Below are 22313 nucleotides of genomic sequence, written 5' to 3' on the forward strand. Positions count from 1 at the left end.
AGGACAGATAACCGCCAAAATGCTCCCAAAGACCTTTCACTCATCAGCTCTCCAGCCACCTCATCACCAAAAGAACTGAGTTTGGATTCTACTCTGAGGCCCCAAGCCAGAGCTCTCACATGGCAAGACTGATGACAGAAGTACCTAAAGCTCTGGCACAAAATGAAGAATTTTTTGTTTCAAACAAACAAACGAAAAAACCCCAAACCCCTCCAAGGATCATTTGAAGTGACTCTAGGAACAGAGGTATTCTAGAACACTGAGCCCAGGCAGTACCAGGCAGCAACACCATGACCAGAAGCCCCAGGGACAGCCCATTCGCCTGGCAGACCTGGACCAGGACAATTTTCTGTCTCCCCTTGGTACCCTCCTCCTGAAAGTCCCTGGGGGTCAGGGGACGAGGTTGGTGAGGCTCATACAGCTTCTGCCCAGGGGTTTAGGGCTTCCTGGCAGAGGGACCCCTGCCGTTCTCCCAGATGCAGGCAACCCCGACCCGCCAGTCACCTTTCAGGCCATTGCGTCCCATCGGTAGGCCTGAGATGCTGGAAAAATCTAGGGAGCACCCAGCATCCCAGCTCTTCCTTCAGCTGGGTGTTTCTGAGGACGGGGCTACTGGGAAAGGGTTGGAACAAAAGCATCATGAGTTCCCCTTAGAAAGAAAACCTTACCAGGAACAAAGACAGGAAAGCACATCAGGATGGGTTAATTAAGGAAGCAGCAAAATTACCTTCCCTTGATGGCTTCAGAAACCAGGCAGAGGGAAAGGTACTAACCATCATCCTAGGCATTTACTACCTCCCAAAATCTACAAAAGGTGGTTTACACATGTCTACGTAAGCAGGTGACTGGTTTATAGACATGAGAACCTCTTAAGGAACCTCGTAGCCCTAGAACCTTTGAGTAGAAACTCCAAGGTCCTAGGGGAGAAGAAACCATATCACAGATCTCTGGGAAATGCCTGACAGCTCCATACAGAGCCCGAGGAAGCAGGCCTGACTGCAGGGGGCAGGTGCCTTGTTGGAAATCCCCACCTCACCCCTCCCACCACAACTTCTGAATCTCAAGGAAGCAGCCCTTTCTGGGTGGAGACCCCTTGGGGGCTAGCTCCCCTGGCTCTTTGGCAGAGGGACAATGACATCAGCTGGGGGTAAGCAGATGGGCTTTTCTGAGCTCGGCAGAAACATCCTACACCCCTACTCCCTGCAATGGGCCGGCTGAGGCTACAAACAGAAGGGTGCAGCTCTCCACCCTCCCGGGCCCTTGTCCTTCTCAGTGGGCCCTTGACTTTCGCACTCAGATTCATGGAGCAGGAGAAAAGAATTTTGATCCAGCTGGGGTTTTCAGATCCTTGTCTGTACCAACACTCTCTTTCATCTCGCCAGACTCGGGGAACAATTTAAGAGTAACTGATCCAAAACCAAATACCCTAAAACACTTTCCCTGAGGAGCCAAGGGAGGAACTCAGCATCTTCCTTCAAAGCTGACATCCTATTTGGCTCTCCTCTCCTCTCTCCCCAACACCAATCAGTCGCGTCCGAAATCTCTCTCCATCTCCACTGCTCTACCTAAGTGCGGGCCTCCATCCCACTAGGATGACAGTGACAGGGCCCTATTTTCCCCATGGCTGCCCTTGCTACACCCAAAAGCATTCTCCACGAGTAGCCAGAGAGATTTTCTAAAATCTGTTCCCACCACTTCCTGATTAAAGAGCTTCTCGCCCTTTGGTTGAAGTTCACATTCCCTAGGCTGGTTCACAAGGGCCTTTGTGACCTGTCCCCTGCCTGCTGCTTCTGCTGCTTCTCTCAATCCTCATTCCCCATGCACTGTCCCCCAGCCTTATCCCCCCCCAGATGTGTCATTCTCTCTCCAACCTCTAGGCCTTAGTATGTGTCTCTCACAGCCTTCCCCTTCCTCCTGTCTCCCCTGCATTCATCTCCCACCCAGATGGCAGCTTTCCCTAGTATCACTCCCAAGACTGGTCTTCCGGTCCCTCCTCTGTGCTCCTTGGGACCCCGTACTGGCCCCTGTTGGGGAGCTTCTCAAACAACACTGACATCCCCTGCTACTTGACCGTCTCTTCCGCTAGACCGTGAGTTCTGAGGGGCCTAGGGCTACGTGCGGCTTGCTGCTAGCTCCCCAGATCTAGCTCACCGTGGGTGCTCAGCGCATGTCTGTTTAATGAGTGGAGGGGAAGACTAGATGGGGGAGAAGAGCTGTTTGTCCCAGGCCTGCTAAAGGATCTCTATCAGGGCTCCATGTCTATCCCCCTGCTGTGGCTCACCCCTACTCCCAGTGGAACCTTGCTGGCAGCTACAGGGACACAAGGAGGTGTGAGCCAAGCATTCTTGTGAGAAGGAAACCCAAGGGGCTGTCTCTCCCTGGGGCCTTCTGAACAGGCCATGGAGAGGAGCCATGACGCCTGGTCTCCATCTGTGTGCAGAGAGAGAACAGATGGCCGGCTGAGTCCCTCGGAGCTCCCTGGGGACGGGCCATGTGTGGACACCGTTGATGGATGGCCTGACGGGCAGGGTGGCCGCCGGGAGCCGTCCTCGCGGGGCCAGAGTTGTCAGAGTACCCCACCCAGGAGCCTCGGGGAAGTGGGAAGATTCTTCTTGGCATGGAGCTGAGCTTAGAACGGCTGCCAAGGAAAGGAGCCGGAGCGGGAGTGGGAGGAAGAAGAGGAGACGGAGGAGAAGGAAGAGAGCCACCGTGGTGGCCGCGGCACTCCCACACCAGCTCCGGGTCTGTCCCGGAAGGCCAGGAGGCCAGGCCCACTCTGCTCCTCCCTGCGGTGGCCTGAGTCCCCGCCACCTGCCAGGCAGGGACAGATGCAGGGCTTCCTCAGCTCTGTGCTTTTCACTGTCCTCTCCTCTCACATGGTTCTCAGAGACTCATGAGGTTGGAGTTTGCTGTGTGGCCCCTGCCGGATTCCCCTAGGCATCAGCCTGGGGAAGAAGTCCTCTAGGCACCGCTGGGCTTGCCCCCACGGGGCTGAAGCAAGCCAGCATTTCAGGGATACCAGCTCTGGCGGTACTGGGGAATCTACCGGGGCCTCCAAAGCTGAAACACCCCCTTCCCCAGGAATAGGGGAGCAGCCGCTCATTGGGAAGGGAGAGCGGCTGAGAAATACGAGATGCCAAGATGATCCCTAGGCTATAAAGAGAAAACAAAATAGCATCTGGGATGCCAGGCCCAGGGCCCCACAGAGGCCTGTGCTGTGGTTCAGCAGGGAACTGGCAACAAACCCCCCAGGGGATTCATTCTTGAAGAAGAAAATTCCATCTGTTAAAAATAACGTCAGCCTGGGAGAAAGTAGACAGACACGGCGACATGGTATGGGCTCTGGTTCTAGGATAAAGCCCGCTCCCGCCACACTGTGGTTCCCTGAGCTCGGTCTAGTCCGGTCTGGCACATAGTACGTGCTCTGTGTGATTTTCTGGAATGAATGAGTCCAGGTCCTTCCCTGGTTCCCACACCAGGCTCCCTCCCACTCACTACCCCTTCCTGACTAGCAAAACTGCCTGAGCTCTGCTGGACCCAGGATAAAGGAAGGTCTGGAACCCACCTTCAGTGCTTCCTGCCAGACTCTGACCCTGCCGTTCCCAGGCCCTCCATACCCTCCATGCTGCTCAGCTGAGCTGCCATCTGAATATCTGCTTCCCCTCCCGGGAAGAAAGCTCGCATTAGGACTCTGGCTGCTTCCTTAGCGTTTCCTCCTACTTCTGACTTTGACCCATCTGACTGGTCACTTAGTGCTGACAGGTCCTGGCCAGGCTGTGCACTGGACCAGATCTGGGCAATCCTAAAGCCCACAGCTGGGACACAGGGATGGCCAGAGGCCAACCCGTCCTTCCTGTTCTGTCTCCAGTGGAACATTCCAAACTGATACATAGCCACTCTATCGAAAGACCCCTGGGGTTAGAGATCACTGTCCCCGTGGAGACCCTCTCATACATAGACTAAATCTCTTCTGCTCCTGTGTCACCCCCTCCACTGCTGTTTCGTGTGGGCCAGATAAAGGCTGGGGTCTCGGGGACACTCAGGTCATACTATTTTTGTGGGCTTGATACCTATTACGTTTCTGGGGTGTTTTCTTCCTCCAGGAGAGGTAATAAAGACTCTTAGAACCCGGGTGATCTGTATAAATCAGGTCCAGTCACTCTCCTGCTTCAAACCCCACAATGGTCCCGTTTCATTGGGACAAAAATCTAAACTCCTATCATGACCTACAAGGTCCTTCATGATCTGGCCCCTGCTTGTCTCTGCAACCTACCTCCTATTCAGCTCCTCATTCAAGGGCAAGAGGAGGCCTGAAGTCATCTTACCCAAGAGCTCGCAGAACAGCTGCACAGCCTAGATGTTCCAAGACAGCCCTGATTTGAAATAAGTCATCTTTTTCTTTCAAGTCTAATGCCCAAACATGGGACTCCTCTCTTTTTGTCCAGATGCCGGGCTGGACTAGCAGTCCAGACTATCTCTCATCTGAAGTGACCCACGTGAGCCTCCGTGCCCTGATTTAGGGCTCAGGAAACAAGGTGTCCAAAGCCTTCACCTTTGTCTCCTGAAGCCTATATCCCCATAGACCACCCCGTGCTAAGGTTATTCCACCCTGCAGGCCAGGTAAGTTGTCGCTGGGGCCAAGAAGTGGCACAACTTCACAGCTCCTGGGTACCCCAGTCATCCACCTAAGTACAGTTGCCAATCCTGGCTCCGGCCCAGCTGCACAGGGGGACACTCACATCAGCTGGCTCCCTGCGTGGTCCGTCGCCGCTCCGCAGCCAGCTCCGGCTCAGCTCGCTGAGCTCCGGGATGGGTTGCACCTTGAGCCGCACGCTGTCCCCAGACTGCCGGATCATCTCCACGATCTCGTCCCTGGACTTGCTCTCCACGTTGTGACCATTAATCTCCACCAACCGGTCACCCGGCACCAACCCCAAGGCCAGGTCCTTGGTGCCCGCGCCGGGCTCAGCGAAGTGAACCACCCTCCGGTAGACCTGGCCCTCGGGGCCCCGATCCAACATGGTCGTGCGGCGCAGGGAGAAGCCAAAGTCTCCAGTGGGCCTCCGCTGCAGCTCCAGCTCCCGGAGGGCGGGCGGGGGCAAGGGCACCACGGGGGGCAAGCGCAGGTCAGCCGGGAACCTTTTCGTCACCAGCTCCGGGACCCGTGACCGGGGCCCTGTCCGAGTGAGGCCAGAGCCAGGATGCTGCACCAGCTGTCCCTCGAGGGTCCTCACCTCCACCTGTGGGGATGGGGCAGCAGAGTGTTCCGAAGGGGTGGAGGTCTCTGAGGCACTCTCATCCCGGCTCCGCTGGGAGAAGGAGAAGCGCTTGACGATCATCTGTGAGTTCTGCTTGGCCAGGGAGCCGAACTTGGCCGCCCGCTGCAGCACCGAGCCCCGGAAGCTGCCTTCCTCGCCCTTGAGGTCATCGCTTGAGCTGGCAGTGCTCAGGTGGCCCGAGTCCAGGATGACGCTGCCCCTGTTGCTGTCGGAGTCGATGTCTGTCAGGTGCAGGTCGGAGCCACTGGCCACCTTGATGGGGATGGGGTTGGAGATTTCCAAACGTGTCTTGGACTCACGTTTGGAGGAGCGGTTCAGGTTGAAGAAGCCGCGACGCAGGCTCATCTCCTCGAGGCTCCTCAGCTCCGCCGCCGACATCCGCTCCTTCTTCTCCTTCTTCTCCTTCTTCTCCTTCCGCCCACCATCTTTGTCCTTATCTTTCTTCATTAGGTTAAACATGGTGGGGTGTTGCTTTGGGGGAGCACCCCCGGAGGATTACGGGTGCTTAGCACAGGGCCCTTGTACCCCACCTTGCTGCTGCAAACAGAAGGAGAGAGAGAGAGAGAGAGACATTATTCGCGCAGAGCCTCTTCCCGTGTCTCTAGTCCAGACAAGGCGAACTAATGAGCACAGCTCCCCCTCACCGAGAGCGGGCTCACTGTGCCAGGTGCTTGGCTTGATACAATACCGTCTCTGTTAAGTTAATCCTCACAGCACTGCTACGGGAAGATCTGCGATTACCCCCATTTTACAAATAAGGAAACTTGAGGTTTTGATAAGGGTTGTAAAAATGCAGACTCCAGAGCCTGTCATCGCCTTTCATCCCTGATAGGTGTGCACCGAGGTGGCTCCCGCAGCCCGGACCTCCTGGCAGGACGGTGCCATCAAGCCGACCTGGGGCCTGACTCAAGATTCAACACAAAGGCAGAAGGACAGGGACACAAAAGCTGCCTTAGCCACTACTTGACAGAGAAGCTCAGAGCACCAACCCTTATTTTGTGATTTCCAGCTGCTGGGCGCGTGACCCACACTCTCATTTGAGCCTTGCAGCTTCCCCGAAAGGAAGGTGTCCTTATCTCTACAAATGAGAAAACAGGGTGCAGAAAATTAAGTATATGTTAGCTGTCACCCGGCTAGTTGGCGGCAAATACTGTTTTCTCTCTGGGCCCGTGGCGCCCCGAGTGAAGCAGGGAGGGAAGGGGAAGTTCCAGACTGGACAGAGGACAGACAGCTGAGAGGTGGGGGGCTGGGTCTGCTGGATAAACAGGATTCTGAAAAACTCATATCCTTTTCCCCAGGCCAACAACTAAATATAGCCTTGGGAAGAAAGTTGTGGCAGCCCAAGAGACAAGCCAGCTCGGGGACACCTGCACCCACAGCGGGCACCCGACTGGGGACAGGACTGAGAAAGACCTGGTGGGGTGGAGTTGCAAGCTAGGGAACACGTTCTAACCAGCCGGGAACAAGGAGTAGAAGTAGGCCATACCATCTAATTAGAAATTAAGTGCAATTTTTTTCTTTCTCCAAGAAGGCCTCCCGCTCCGAGTTCCAGACACATGACCAACGAGCTCACTTCTTCCAGCAATGACCTTCTGTGAGGCCCGGGAGAGGCCTTTCCTGTCTGCCTACCCCACCGCCACGACCAAGCAAGGCCCTCCAGGCTCCCCAACCTACTGAGAGGGACCCCTAGCCCCGATACAATGCCTAGGGGAACATCAAGGTCAGGAACTCCCAAGGGTCCTGGTGGCTCTGGCTAATTGCCTCCTCCCCGCCCAGCACCCTGACCCATGAGGTTCCTGAGAGATTGATGTATCCTTCCCAGAGCAGCGCTCATCACAGAAATATGATTCAAGTCCCAGGTGTGACTTAAAATTTCCTAGCAGCCACACTAAAAAAGGTAAGAAGAAACAGGTGAAACTAGCTTTAATGATATACTTTCATATGAATATATCCAAGATAGTGTCATGTAATCTACATGAAAATTATTGAGATATTTTACATTCTCTTTTCCATAAGAAGGCTGCAATGTCCCATGTGATTTCTACACTCAGAGCACATCTTAATTCAGAATAACTATATTTCAAGTATTCAACAGCTACTGGCTATTGAACTGGGCAGTGAATTCTAGAAAAATCTTTAATTGTAGAGCATATCCAAAGAGGTGGGGAATCTGGCCCAGTTATTAGCTCCCTGTGGGCCTAACAGGCACCCCTTGCCCCCCTGACCTATTTCTACCTAGTAGAACAAAGTTCCCTCTGGACTTTTTGGTTCAAAATGCTCCATACACACAGTACCTGGGAGAGGAAGACAGGAAGTCTGGGGTCCCGGAAGTGTGAAGCCAGGGGCATCCCTGTCCAGCTGAGTCTGGGCTGATTTGGGGGGGGGGGGGCTACCCTCTTCAGGGCTCTATTTTGACCTGGGGAGTCTCTCTCTCTCTCTCTTTTCTCCTGAATACTGATGGGGTGGGGCACAGACCTACCATATAACAGAACGTGGGATCTTCTGGTGGTCACTGCCTCCACCCAACACTACCTACACTGTCTTAAAAGGCTGATTTAGGGGCGCCTGGGTGGCTCAGCTGGTAAAGCATCCGACTCTTGATTTTGGCTTAGGTCATGATCTCAGGGTTGTGGGAAGGAGTCCCGTGTCAGGTTCCAGGCTCAGCATGGAGATTGCTTAAAATTTTCTTTCTTCCTCTCCCTGTACCTACCCAACCCCCACGCTCGCACTCTCTCTCTCTCTCTAAAAAAAGGACTGATTTAGAAGATGGCTCCAAAGGCACCCATTTGGGAAATGAAGAAAGAAACCCACCTTGGGGACTGGAAGGGGACAAATGTGTCCACTGGCCTCAGGTTCAGCCCAACCATGAGAACCCAACTGCCTACCCACGCTATCCCAGCAAGACACCTCTTTTGGTCTTCAATTCTTACTCTGTAATCCTTACCCAATCTTGACTCTCTGCTGGGTGGGGACTAGACATCTAAGCAGTATCAACAGACAACAGGCCCCAGAATTCTAGAATCTTTGGGGTGGAAAGGTCCCTGAGAAGTAATTTCATGGAAATCCCTGTCTTGGCAAAAGCTTGCCCCTCACTGCCATTGTGATGGATAGGAACCACACATAGTCAGCCCTAGAGCAGCAGCATGGGGGCGGCGGTAGCCGCTGGCCAGGAAGGTTAGCGGCTTTGCTATCTAGGCCCAGATCTGCCAACAGATCACTAGGGGACCTTCAGCCTGTCACTTTGCTCAAGGCCGGACAGGATGACCTAGGTCTCTTCTAGCTTGAAAATTCCAACTATCTAAGTCTCTTGTGGACACAGGTTGTTTATTAACTTGCTGCCGAAGTTACCCCTCTCATCCCAACCCTGGAGCCTCTGGAGACTGAGTCCATTTTAGGCCTCCCCTCAGCACCCCTGTCCTGCCAAAGTCATGCACACGGCTCCCAAGGTACCCCTTACCCACTGTCATCCCTACAACTGCCTGGCTGTGGCCTGGGTTTTCTCCTGTGCCCCCTGTCTAGAGCCTCCTGCGACCTCCTGTCCAGGGTCAGACCCCTGGTACAGGTACTGCTGCTCCTCTGTTCCTTGGAGCCCACTCTGCTAGACCCTGGGGCTCTGTCACCTTCTTGTGACCTTGGACTTTTCAGCATCTCTTGTCCCTGGGCCCAAAGACTCCAGCAGGGATGACATCAGCACCTTCCCCTTCTTCATTCTGGGCTCCCCTTCATCTCTTACCCTGTCCCACGAAGGGAACCTTACAGTTTTCTGACCTCCTTCTCTGGCTTTTCCCCCTGAGCCTATTTCAGGGGGCCTTTCCTAATTTTATGTGGAGGAAAGGTATGCATATAAGTTAGGGTCTGTACCTACATCATTGTGACCCCGCTGCTCCCCAAATCACCGCAAAGTACAATCCACTTGGTCAACTCAGAGGCCTCAGTACGTTAGGACAGAAAGTGTCTTGAGGGGGGCGCCTGGGTGGCTCAGTGGGTTAAAGCCTCTGCCTTCGGCTTGGGTCATGGTCCCAGGGTCCTGGGATCAAGCCCCACATTGGGCTCTCTGTCCAGCACGGAGCCTGCTTCCCTTCCTCTCCTCTCTCTGCCTGCCTTTCTGCCTACTTGTGATCTCTGTCTGTCAAATAAATAAATAAAACCTTAAAAAAAAAAAAAAAAGAAAGAAAGCATCTTGAGGGCAAGGACCATTTGACTCCAATATGCACCGACCAGTTCATCAACCAGAGAAACAATTTACATATTCATACAATGGAATACTACACAGCAAGCAAAAGGAAGCAATCACTGATCCACACAACAGGGATGAATCTCAAAAACAGGGGGTCAAATGACAGCAAAAGAAGGCTTTGACAACAGAGTACATACTAGTATGGTACTATTAATATGAAGTTCTAGTACAGATGGTCCCTGACTTACAATGGTTCGACTTAACCAATTTTTTGACTTGACGCTACGCATGTGTGAAAGCAATTTGCACTCAGTAAAACTCATTCTTCACATTTTGAATTTGGATCTTGTCCTGATGTAGCGATATGCAGTGAGAGGTTCCCTAGGGATGCTGGGGAGTGGCAGCAAGACGCAACTCCCAGGCAGCCATGTGATCACAAGGGTAAACAACTGATACACTGACAGCCATTCTGTACCCGTGCTGTACCATTCTGTCTTCACTTTCAGCACAGTGTGCAAGCAATTACATGAGATAGTCAATACTGGATCATAACATAGGTTTTGTGCTAGATGATTCAGCCCAACTGTAGCCTGATGAAGGTGTTCTGAGCACATTTCAGGGAGGCTAGGCTAACCTATGTTTGGTAGGTTAGGTGGATTAAATGTATTCTCGACTTACAGTATTTTCGAGTTACGATGGGTTTATCAGGAAGGAGGTAAAGCCACTGTAAGCCACAGAGGTGGATAGATAAATATAAGCTATGGTGAAAAAAAATCAGAACACTGATTACCTCTGGATGCTGAGGAAGTGGGTAGGGGTGGGAATTGCCTGGAAAAGGGCATGAGGGAACTTTCTGGAGTGATGTTCATATTACCTTAATTATCTTGATAGGGATTTGGATTGACAGGTGTATACGTTTGCCAACAGTTATCAAATAGCATGCATAAGATCTGTGCATTTCAGGGATGCCTGGGTGGCTGAATCGGTTAAGCGTCTGCCTTCGGCTCAGGTCATGATCCCAGGATTCTGGGATGGAGCCCCACTTCCAGCTCCCTGCTCAGCAGAGAGCCTGCTTCTCCCTCTCCCTCTCCCTGCTGCTCTACTTGTGCTCTGTATCTCTCTGTCAAATAAATAAATAAAAATCTTTAAAAAAAAAAAAGATTTGTGCATCTCATTATGTGAAGTATTCACTCAAAAGAAAAAAGAACTGTAAACAAATACGGAAGTCTGCTTAATGATATGTATACTAAAGTATTTGAGGCAAGATACGCTGGTCTGGGCGGTTCCATTGGTTAAGTGTCTGACTCTTGATTTTGGCTCAGGTCATGATCCCAGGGTTGTGGGACGGAGCCCTCTGTCCAGGTCATGTCCCTGGTCCAGTGTAGAGCCTGCTTGAGATTTTCTCTCTCCCTCTGCCTCTCCCCTGTCTCAAAAAATAAATTCAATAAATAAAGATAAGTGAAACTCATGAAAGGCTTCAGATGTCAGGTAGCAAACCTAGGACCAAATCCAGGGTAATAGCTATGCAATCTTGGGAAAGCCACTTTACACCTCTGTGCCTCTGTTTTCCCATTTGTAAAATTGGGTAATAACAGCACCTACCACATACGGCATGGGAACTGAATGAAATTGGTCTATAAGCCCTCCAGATAATCCCAGCCCAGAGCAGGCCCTCGAGAACAGTACCCAATCACAGCAGGGCACATTTTTACCATCTAAATGGCATGACAAACAGCATAAGGTCCACAAAGTGTGCACCTCAGCCCAAGTGTGACTAGAATAAATCCACACATAAACCTTAATGCTGGACAGAACCTTTTATATGGAAAAAAGTACAGCTCAAAGAGGTGAAGGCAATCCCGCGAGCACATGGCTAAGCCAGATGACACTGGTTCAAGTCCAGAGGGCCCAGGTAACTACTGCCAAGACTAAATGCAGGCAATTCATAGCTGTTGAAATACGAATGGCCAACAGACACGAACAGATTTTCAGCCTCAGTCCTATCTGCACACACATGAAAGAACACAGAGGTATACTGCTGTTCACTTAATAGTTTAGTAAAAACCACCATTATTAGTAACATCAATCAAATAGAAGATAGGAAGCAGGGTAGCTCATGTGTGTTGTTGGCAGTATAAATTGGTGTAGGGAGGGCAAATTGGTGGTATCTGTGAAAATATTTTAATGTACATATTCTAGGCAATTCCACATACAGGACCTCGACAGATATGTTCACGCAAGAAACATGGCTCATCTTTGCATCATTGTTTGCAATTGTAAAATTCTGTCAATATAAAGGTCCGTCACTGGAGGAAGAGCTAAATTATAGAACTGGGCAGTTATTTAAAAAAGAATGAAGGAGGGGCACCTGGGTGGTTCAGTCATTAGGTACCTGCCTTCTGCTCAGGTCATGATCTCAGGGTCCTGGGTTTGAGCCCCGCATCAGGCTCCCTGCTTGGCAGGAAGCCTGCTTCTCCCTCTCCCACTCTCCCTGCTTATGTTCCCTCTCTCATTTGTGTCTCTGTCAAATAAATAAAATCTTGGGGCACCTGGGTGGCTCAGTGGTTAAGCCTCTGCCTTCGGCTCAGGTCATGATCTCAGGGTCCTGGGATCGAGCCCCGCATCGGGCTCTCTGTTCCGCAGGGAGCCTGCTTCCCCCCCCTCTCTCTGCCTGCCTTTCTGACTACTTGTGATCTCTGTAAAATAAATAAAAATCTTTAAAAAAAAAAACAACTTCCCCCTAAAAAAAATAAATAAAATCTTTTTAAAAAAATTTTAAAAAAAGAATGAAGGAGATCTGTATACACCCACCTGGAAAGACTCAATACTATACTGTTAAGTGAAAAAGCCCAAGTTGTTAGATAATATTTAATTTTTAAAATCATATATTTTTAAAACTGTTTATGTGTGCACATATATGCATGTGCATTATGTATATATGTGCATTATGTATTATGTATATGAAATATTTGCATATGCATAGGAAAATGTATGCTTTTGGGAAGAGACAGATTTTAGAAGAGTCAAAGCAGATTTGTGTTTCATCTGTATTGTTCTATTTTTTTACAATGAGAATATTTAGCTAGTGTGTGTGTGTGTGTGTGTGTGTGTATCTAGGCCTAGGGACTTTAGATAGTGGGACTATATATAACATTTCTTCTACTTTTCTGTATGCTCTTTATTTCCTACAGAAACAAATTATATTTATATTAAATTGTATCATGTAATATGTTATATATAAATCTATCATAAATATGTATCATATGTACCCATATATATAATATCCATTACATAATTTTATCTGGGGTTTTCGTGCAGTTGGAGCAAACGGGGAATACCACTTTAGCTTTTTATCTAATAGACTTCCTAGGAATTAAACCTTTTCCCAGAATATGTTAATTTTGCTATTTTTAAAGATTAAAAAGGACAGAAAACGAAAAAAAGAAAAGCTTGACAATCCATTTAGCATGAGAACTGTGAACCAAGTTTGCAATGGGCAGGTTCAAAGCTTGCCATCTCATGCCTTGGAAAAGTTTCAGTGACTTGGGGGACTTGGTTAAAATAGATCTCACTGGTGTCTTGTGGCTTTAAGAGGGGACAGATTTAAATGGGTCACCCTGCAGCTGGCAAAGTAGAAACCCCAGGAAATGGAAACTATAACGTTAGAATCCCAAGACAAGGCGCCCAGACTTGGCTGCTGTGGGTGGACACTAAAAAGGGTCAGTCCCCCACACCCCACTCCCAGACCACACTCATAAATAAATACAAAGGAAATACTTTCCCAAGAGAGCCGGCCTCTCTCCCTTGGCCTCTGACCTCCCTAAGCGGCCGTTTCCTACAGCCCAGAGGCCTTTTTCGGCGCCAGCTCCGCAAGGAAGATTGCAAAGACGACCCGGCGGGGCTCGCGCGGCACCTGACCCGCCCCGACGGCGGGGCAGGGCGAGTGGGGGGCGGCCTCAACCGAGTAGCGCAGGGTGACGCCGGCCGCTGCCACCGAGCCTCTTCCCGACCGGTCGCGCTAAGAGCTCCGCAGCACCCCGTGACTCACTGCCAGGTCACACGGAGCTTATCTGGCTCCAGGTGTGCTCGCTCTGATGGCACGCTTCTCACATGACATCAGCCCGCCCGCTGGCTCCGGCTCCCGCTCCCTCGGAACCCGCGGCGCCCAGCATTTCCAGGCAGCCGCAGGCCCGCGGTGCCTCCCGCCGCTATACCGTCTCCCCCGGAACGCAGGGATCCCGCAGGCCCCGGGAGCAACGACAGCGGGAGACGTGCCAGCGGCGCGGCCGAGTGCCCCGCTGCTCCTCTAGGGGCACCTCCTCGGCTCCCCGCGGGGTTTGCCGCAGCCGGCTGGGCGCTGAACTCAGGGAACATTACTCCCCCCTCCCTTCTGTGTGACCTTGAGCAAGTCCTTTCCCCTCTGTAGGCTTCAGTTATTTCAACTATAAAATCTCCGTGGGCCTGAGACTTCAGACTTGGCCGCAAGCGTTGCCTTTGCTGGAGACATACTCTGTTCAACTCTAAATTGCAAAGGTTCTAATCCTGCTCTGCCTGTGCTTGCTGTGTGACCTTGAGCCCATCATCCAACATCTCTGAATCTCCGAGAATAATATAAAGAATCCCTTGTAAGTGATGGGAAAGTGCCTGGCAGAGAGAAAGGGCCCTGGGCCCTGTAAAAACCTCAGTCCACAATTTAAAGTCCTGCCTGACTGTAAGCTCTTTGAACCATCAAGGGAATATGGATAATTTACAAGCCACACAGGTCCCACCTCAAGGAAAGGGAGGTGGGGAGAGGAGTGGAGGCTTTCCAGTTCTGCTCCCCACCCCTCCTAACCCTAACCTATGGTGACAGGGGTGGGGGCAGAGTGAGCAGATCCTCAAACATCCATGAGCCTGACCCAAAGTAGAACTTCAAAGTTCCATCAAGCCCCCCAGCCCCAGTCCTGGGGGAACCACTCTCACACCCTTGAACCTTTAAACTACGCCAGGCTAGAGCCCCTCAGCTTTACCCACCACACCCAGGAGAGGCCTGGGACGAGACCTGGGGCCCAGAGCTACCAGCAGGACCCGGCTCACCGGACCTGGGTGATGGAGGTCCAGTCCGTGGTGTCCACTTCAGGTGAGGGGTGTCTGGTGGCGGGGGTGGGAGGGTGGGGGGAAGTACAGACCTCAGGTTTGAAGGAACCAGAACCTCCCTGCTGCTCTGGAGACCTGTGACACACCAAGTGTGGATCAAGGTTTCCTGAATTCCAGCAACTCCCTGCTCCACCCGAGCTGGGTGGATTCTCCTTTTCACGCTAGCCTCGCTTCTGCCCCACCCAGTCCACCTTCGGGGACCTGCCTCTGGGGGACCCTGGAGGTTTCAGGCCCAATTTCTTTCTTTCTTCCTTTTTTTTTTTTTTAAAGATTTTATTTATTTATTTGACAGAGATCACAAGTAGGCGGAGAGGCAGGCAGAGAGAGAGAGGAGGAAGCAGGCTCCCTGCTGAGCAGAGAGCCCGATGTGGGGCTCGATCCCAGGACCCTGGGATTATGACCTGAGCCGAAGGCAGAGGCTTTAACCCACTGAGCCACCCAGGTGCCCCTCAGGCCCAATTTCTGAAGACACATGCACCCCTTCATGAGCAGCCTGGAGTTGGGCCGGTGAAGGGGGCTCCAGGTTCCAGGCTGGCTTCCCTGGGCTGCCAGGGAATGAGGCTGAGGGACCGGGCAGGAAAGTCAGGAAGGGCACAATCCACAGTGAGGGCTTCTGAGGAGAGCCTGGGGAACCCGAGGAAGCCTTCAGGCACACACCCTGGCACCTGAGCCAGGCCTGGAGAGCGTAAACAAACTAGATTCTCAGAGCTGCCAGGCACCAGGTCATCAACGGTTCAAAGTTCAAAGCTTTCAAAGGAAGTGACCACTAGCGCTTGATCCCACCCACCCCCACCTGCGACCCTTCTCATTGTCCTAACCCTCCAACACAATAGCTTCCCCTGTCACCTTCCTGGAATCGAGGCCCCTGGCCCAGCACACCAATGTCCCCAACCCCAAATGGACAAGCACACCCCAGACTATATATAATTAGCCATGTCCAGCAACCAGGAGGATGTTTCCTGGAAAGCCCTCATCACAAAAGGACAGAGGGGAAGCTGAGGAGGTGGCAGGCCACTGACAAAGAGCCAGTGAGGTCTGTCAGGAAGCCAGAGACCTCAGGAGAGCAACTTTCAATATCCCCAAATAGAAAGTAGCTTCTGAACCAAAAGGGTGGGGAAAGTTAGACAAGGCCTGGCCCATTGCCATGACAACAGGAAACCAACCTGCCCAAGAAAAGGGCTCCAGATCTCATAAGCACATGGAAAGGCAGCCTGACCACCTGGATTCAATGTCTGGCTAAAGCGATCTCACTCTTTACCTGCTGGTTGACCTTCCCTCCCTTCCAGCACAGACCCACTGCATGCTTACTTCCAACAGTTCACTCTCCTTGGGGGGATTTACAAGGCCTCCTCAGCACTACACATGCCAGGCACTCCAAAGACAAATGAGCCCACACAAACCAGCCTGAATCACTGGCCAGGTGAAGGGGGGTTGGGAATCTGATTCCATAATTTGGGGGGGTTCATCTGAGGGCAGGAAGGCACTAGGCGGGAGAGCCCCTCCCAGGAAGCATTGTCCTGGGGCCTCTCTACACAAACACAAACCAAGAGGACACTGCCAAACACATGCCCCAAGGGCCGAGTGACCAGGCAAAAGGAGCACCACTTAAAAAAATACTGTCTGCCTTCCTCCAACCCCATCCTCCCCCCGCCCCTTCATTCTGGCTGGCAGCCTTTCTAACTAATCAGCAGGACACATGTGTCTTGCAAAAGGGTGACATCCCCATTCCCCGCTCCTTTCCCCAAACAAAGCCCCATGTGTGGTATGTCCCTGCAGGCCTTATCTCAGCCAGGAACATGACCCACTCCTCACCATGCTTGGTACCAAGCAGCACCCGTTCCCCACCCCAACACGGGGGTGGGGAGCAGCTAACCTTACCACCTCCCCTTCCCATTGGCGAAACAACTGGCATGACAGGTTAGCAGGGCGGGGCGTCCGGGCAGTCGCTCCCAGAGGCCTGGGGCAGGCTGTCCGACCTTCCCACACACACCCCACCCCATTTGCAGGGAAAGGTGAGGTGAGCAACCAGGCACCCAGGCACGGGGGACAGCCAGCACTCCCTAGTCTCCAAAGTCTACCATTCACTCACCCCATCTTCTATCCCCGGGGAGGGGGTCTGGGGAAGCGGGGTCTCCATTGTTTTGCCAGCTGTCTAGCAGCTGCTCCTTTGAGAGGGAGCCCGCAGTCGGCCTGGCAGTGAAAGGGTGAAGGCCGCTGGGAGGGATAAAGGGCTCGGTGGAGGTGCTCGCCTTCCCCGCTGCTTCGCTCAGAACCTCCCTCGCTCGCTCGGTCTGGGGGGCCTGGGCCTGCCCCCGAGAAGCCCCCTATCCCGGAGGCTGCAGCCTCCACCCGGCAGCTCCCGGCCACCTGGGCTCCCCCAAGCCCTCAATTCCAACCCCCCCCAACCCGAGGGCCACCCTGCCCTGCCTCCGCGCGCCCCGGAGCCGACCAAAAGGGCCAGAGCTCCCCTCCCCGCCCCTCCCGGTCGGTTCCCGGTTCCTGGGCGCCGAGCCCCGCCGCGCAGCCGGGGACCGGAGCCGGGAGTCCGGGCCGCCGCTTCCAGGGGACAGTGGGGGAGGAGGAGCCGGCGGGCCCCGCCGCCCGCCCGCCTTCTCGGCCCGAGACCGCCCCGCCGCCCCACCGGGCCCGGGCCGTCTCCGAGCGGCCGCCCCCGCCGCATCGTGCTCACCGGCCGCCGGAGCCCGCCCGGCAGGCAGCAGAAGCGGAGACGCGGCATCCAGCGGCCCCGGCCCGGTCGGGGCTGGAGCGCAGCGCGGCGCAGCGCAGCGCCGCCCCCCGCAGCCTCGCGAGCCGAACCGAAAGGGAGCTCCCTGCTGGCGGCTCCGGGGATAAACGCCCGGCCTTCTTGGCAGCGGCTGGGCGCGCCTCCAGGACGGGCCATGTGGGCACCGGGCGCTGCTCCGGGAGCCCTCTGTCCGCGTGCGAGAGGCCCCGCCTGGAGCTCCTGCGTGCACCGGGCACCGGAGGCCGCTGGGCACGCCCAGGGTAGGCACCGTGCCCTCCTGGAGAGAACAGGTTCCTCCCATGGCCGCCGCTGGACCCGTGTCCAGGAGGGTGCTGCCCAGGGCAGTGCTGTCCGGAGGAAGCATTTATTTGAGTCTTGCTGGTCGCATCTTCCTAGGGTGGCTCTGCAGAGGCTGACATAGGGCGCTGCTGGATGGTGCTACATGGCTCAGTCCAAAGCAGGCACTGCCGGCATGTCCACGGTGGCCCAGGCAGAATGTACTCCCCAAGGCTGACACGGGCTTGTGGTTAGCTTGGTCCGAGAGAGCCCTGACTCAAGTGGGGCTGCCTGAGGGGTATACCAGGGCCCAGGAGACAGCCCTCAGGGGCACTCACTTAGCCCCCAAACCAGTCCAACAATGCTAAGATTAATGCCTTTCATAAGCTTTTTGGAATGAGGTCGCCAGGGTCTGTCATGTCCTGCTAAACATTCAGTGACCTGCTCTACCCGCCAAAGAGGGATTTCAGACGTCCTGGGAGAGGCCAGACGGGTTTAGAGAGCAGGCCTCCAAGATAGGCGCTATGTCTTGAGTTTGGAGGGAACTGAGAACTTCTGCAGACTAGGGTGGCTCAACCTGACAGATCAGGGAAGGTTGGAGCAAGGGGGGCTCAGGAGCAAAGATGTGAGTCAGAGCCTGGATATCCTGAGGAATAGACCACACCCGGGATGCACATTTTGGGTCAAGGAAGAGCAGGCCACCCCAACTCAATTAAACAAACTTTCACTGAGAGGCTGCCCAGTGCGGCACCCAGTGGTCTGGGGAACACTGAGAAATCAGACATGGAGCCTCTCGGCAGAACTCACATGGAAGCGACCTGTGACTGTATGTAGGGTACACCAGAGGAGTAAGCAGGGTACAGGCTGTCTGTCATCCCTAGGATGAAATAGCCCTCCAATGGTTGGCTGGTTAGCCTGGAGGAATGAACTAAAGCTTCTCTGAGAACATGATATTGAGTGAAACCTTGGAGGCTGGGCTGGACAATGCTACCATTACTGCTTCCTGAGTACCTACTATGTGCTAGGAACCATCTGTGTTCCTCACAAAAAAACTATGACAAAGAGGCTATTAATGTTGATAGGGATTGAGTGTATGGACTCTGGTGTCAGGTTATGTGGGTTCAGATCCCTGTCAAGTACTCCCTATGTTGCCCTGGGTGACTGAAAAAAACCACTCTATGCCTCAGTTTGCTCATCTGAGCAATGGGGATAAATAAGGCAGAGCCTCAAAGTCGATTTTGAAATTTAAATGAGTTTAGTCTTTGTTCTCTAGTTCTCTAGTCTTAGTCTCTAGTTCCAGTTGCTGGAACAACTGGCTATCCACAGGCAAGAAAATGAATCTAGACACAGACTTTACAGCTTTTACAATAATTAAAATGGATCATAGACCTAAATGTAAAGCACAAAACTTTAAAACTGCTAGAAAGTAACGTAGGTGAGAACCCAGATGACCTTTATTTTTTAATTTACTTTTAATTACAGTGTATGTATATACAATGTTCTATTTAGTTTTGGGTGTATAATATAGTGATTCAATAGTTCTGTACATTACTCGGTGCTTATCATGATAAGGGTACTCTTAATCCCCTTCACCTATCCCCGCCCAACCCCGCACTCTGGCAACCATCAGTTTGTTCTCTACAGTTAAGTGTCTCTTTCTTGGTTTGTCTCTTTTTTCTTTGTTTGCTTTGTTTCTTAAATTCCACATATGATTGAAATCATATGGTATTTGTCTTATTCAGGCTGATTTATTTCACTTACCATTGTACTCTCTAGCTCCAATATGTTGTTGCAAATGGCAAATTGTAATTCTTTTTGATGGCTGAATAATATTCCATTGTATATACAGACCACCTCTTTTTCATCCATTCATCTATCCATGGACACTTGGCTGCTTGCATAGTTTGGCTATTGTAGATAACGCCCCAATACACACAGGGTTCCATATATCTTTTCAAATTAGTGATTTCATATTCTTTGGGTAAAGACCCAGTAGTGGAATTACTGGTTCATACACTAATTCTGTCTTCAATTTTTTGAGGAACCACCATACTGTTTTCCACAGTAGCCACACCAGTTTACACTCCCACCAACAGTGCACGAGCATTCCTTTTTCTCCACATCCTCTCCAACACTTGTTGTTTCTTGTGTTTTTTGTTTTAGCCATTCTGGCAGGTGTGAGGTGACATCTCATTGTGGTTTTGATCTGCATTTTCCTGATGATGAGTGATGTCGAGCGACTTTTCATGTGCCTGCCGGCCATCTGTATGCGTTCTTTGGGGAAATGCCTATTCATATCTTCTTCCAAATTTTGAATTGGATTATATGTTTTTTTTGGTGTTGAGTTGCATTAAGTTCTTTATACATTTTGGATACTAAGCCTTTACTGAATATGTCATTTGCAAATATCTTCTCCCATTCTGTAGGTTGCTTTTTAGTTTTGTTGATTGTTTCCTTCACTGTGCATAAGCTCTTTATTTTGATGTAGTCCCAGTAGTCTATTTTTGTTTTTGTTTCCCTTGCCTCAGGAGACACATCTAGAAAAATGTTGCTACAGCTGATATTATGGTGATGAGTTTTACATACAACACCAAAGGCATGATTCATGAAACAAAAAATTGATAAGCTGAACTTCCTTTTTTTTTTTTTTAAGATTTTATTTATTTATTTGACAGAGAGAGAGACAGCAAGAGAGGGAACACAAGCAGGAGGAGTGGGAGAGGGAGAAGCAGGCTCCCTGCCAAGCAGGGAGCCTGATACAGGGCTTGATTCCAGGACCCTGAGATCATGACGAGCTGAAGGCAGATGCTCAACTGACTGAGCCATCCAGGTGCCCTGATAAGCTGAACTTCTTAAAAATTAAAGACTTCTGCTCTGAAAAAGACAATACTAAGAGATCACGAGCCACAGACTGGGAGAGAATATTTGTAAAAAAGACTCATCTGAGGAGGCACCTGGGTGGCTCAGTAGGTCAAACCTCTGCTTTGGTCTCAGGTCATGATCTCAGGGTCCTGGCATTGAGCCCCGCATCGGGCACCCTGCTCAGTGGGGAGCCTGTTCCCCACCCCCCACCTGCCTGCCTCTCTGCCTACTCGTGATCTCTGTCTGTCAAATTAAAAAAAAAAAAAAAGACTCATCTGATAAAGGACTATTATCCAAAATACCTGAAGAACTCTTAAAACTCAACAATAAAATAATCCTATTTAAAAATGGGCCAAAGGGGTGCCTGGGTGGCTCAGTGGGTTAAGCCTCTGCCTTCGGCTCAGGTCATGATCTTAGGGTCCTGGGATCGAGCCCCGCATCGGGCTCTCTGCTCAGCAGGGAGTCTGCTTTCCCCTCTCTCTCTCTGCCTGCCTCTCTGCCTACTTGTGATCTCTCTCTCTGTCAAATAAATAAAATAAAATAAAATAAAATAAAATAAAATACCTAGGCTCCTTCTCTCTTTCCAGATTTAAAAAATAAAATTAAATTAAAAAATGGGCCAAAGACTTGAATAGACACCTCACCAAAGAAGGCACACAGATGGAAAATAAGCATTTGAAAAGATGCTGTATGTGAGATGTCATAAGAAAATGCAAATTAAGACAACAGTGAGATTCCACTACACGCTCATTAGAATGGCCAAACCCCAGAACACTGACAAAACCAAGCACTCTCAGGAGGTCTGCATCAGGAAGTTCTCTTCATTGCTGTCGGGAATGCCGAACAGTGCAGGTCACTGTGGAAGACAGTGTGGCAGTTTCCTACAAAATGAAACACATTCTTACCATATGATCCAGCAATTGCTCTTCTTATTATGTACCCAAATGAATTGAAAACTTACATCCACACAAAAACCTGCACACAGATGTTTGTAAAAGCTTTATTCAAAATGGCCAAAATAGATAGGCAACCAAGATATCCTTCAATATCTGAGTGGATAAACTGTGGTAGATCCAGACAAGGGAATATCATTCAGCACTAAGAAGAAATGAGCTATCAAGCCATGAAAAGACAAGGAGGAACCTTAAATACCTGTTGCTAAATGAAAGAAGCCAATCTGAAAAGGCTAGATACTGTATGAGTCCAACTCTATGACGTCATGGAAAAGGCGAAACTATGGATGGAACCTCGCATCGGAGCCTACTTCTCCCTCTCCCACTTTCCCTGCTTGTGCTCTCGCTCTCGCTCTCTCTGTGTCAAATAAATAAATAAAATCTTAAAAAAAAAAAAGTTTCTTGGGGTGCCTGGGTGGCTCAGATGGTTAAGCATCTGCCTTCAGCTCAGGTCATGATCTCGGGGTCCTGGGATTGAGCCCCATGTTGGGCTCCCAGCTCAGCAGGGAGCCTGCTTCTCCCTCTGCCTCTGTGTCTCCCCCTGCTTGTGCGCTCTCTCTGTCTAATGAAGAAATAAAGTCTTAAAAAAATACAAAGTTTCTTATGAGCACTGGGTCATATGCATAGAATCAGGAAATTCTACCTTTGAAACTAATAATACAGTCTATGTTAACTAAATTGAATTTAAATAAAAATTAAAAAATACAAAAATAAAATAAAATAATAAAGTTTCTTTTAAAAAATATTTTGTTTATTTATTTGTCACAGAGAGAGAGAGGCAGAGAGAGAGGGAACACAAGCAGGGGGAGTGGGAAAAGGAGAAGCAGGCTTCCTGCTGAGCATGGAGCCTGATGCAGGGCTCCATCCCAGGACCCTGGAATCAT

The 22313-nt window shown here is 51.2% G+C and overlaps 1 protein-coding gene across 8 annotated transcripts in view; it reads right to left on the reverse strand.

Moving 5' to 3' along the window:
* MYO18A (myosin XVIIIA) overlaps positions 1–17418 on the reverse strand; it is a 94604-nt gene extending 77186 nt beyond the window's left edge. For 5 of the 8 annotated variants that reach the window (XM_047708599.1, XM_047708597.1, XM_047708598.1 and 2 more), the window contains exons 1-2: positions 17282–17417; positions 4740–5816 (exon numbers count right to left, since the gene is read on the reverse strand). In XM_047708599.1, the coding sequence (XP_047564555.1) occupies positions 4740–5738 (999 nt within the window). In that variant the 5' untranslated portion in view covers positions 5739–5816; positions 17282–17417. Of the gene's footprint in view, positions 1–4739; positions 5817–17281 lie in introns of all 8 variants that reach the window. The other 3 variants (XM_047708592.1, XM_047708589.1, XM_047708588.1) reach the window with 1 other exon arrangement.
* Positions 17419–22313: the final 4895 nt, after the last annotated feature.

The sequence above is a fragment of the Lutra lutra genome, chromosome 16, assembly GCF_902655055.1.
Source record: "Lutra lutra chromosome 16, mLutLut1.2, whole genome shotgun sequence".
In the NCBI taxonomy this organism is placed as follows: Eukaryota; Metazoa; Chordata; class Mammalia; order Carnivora; family Mustelidae; genus Lutra; species Lutra lutra.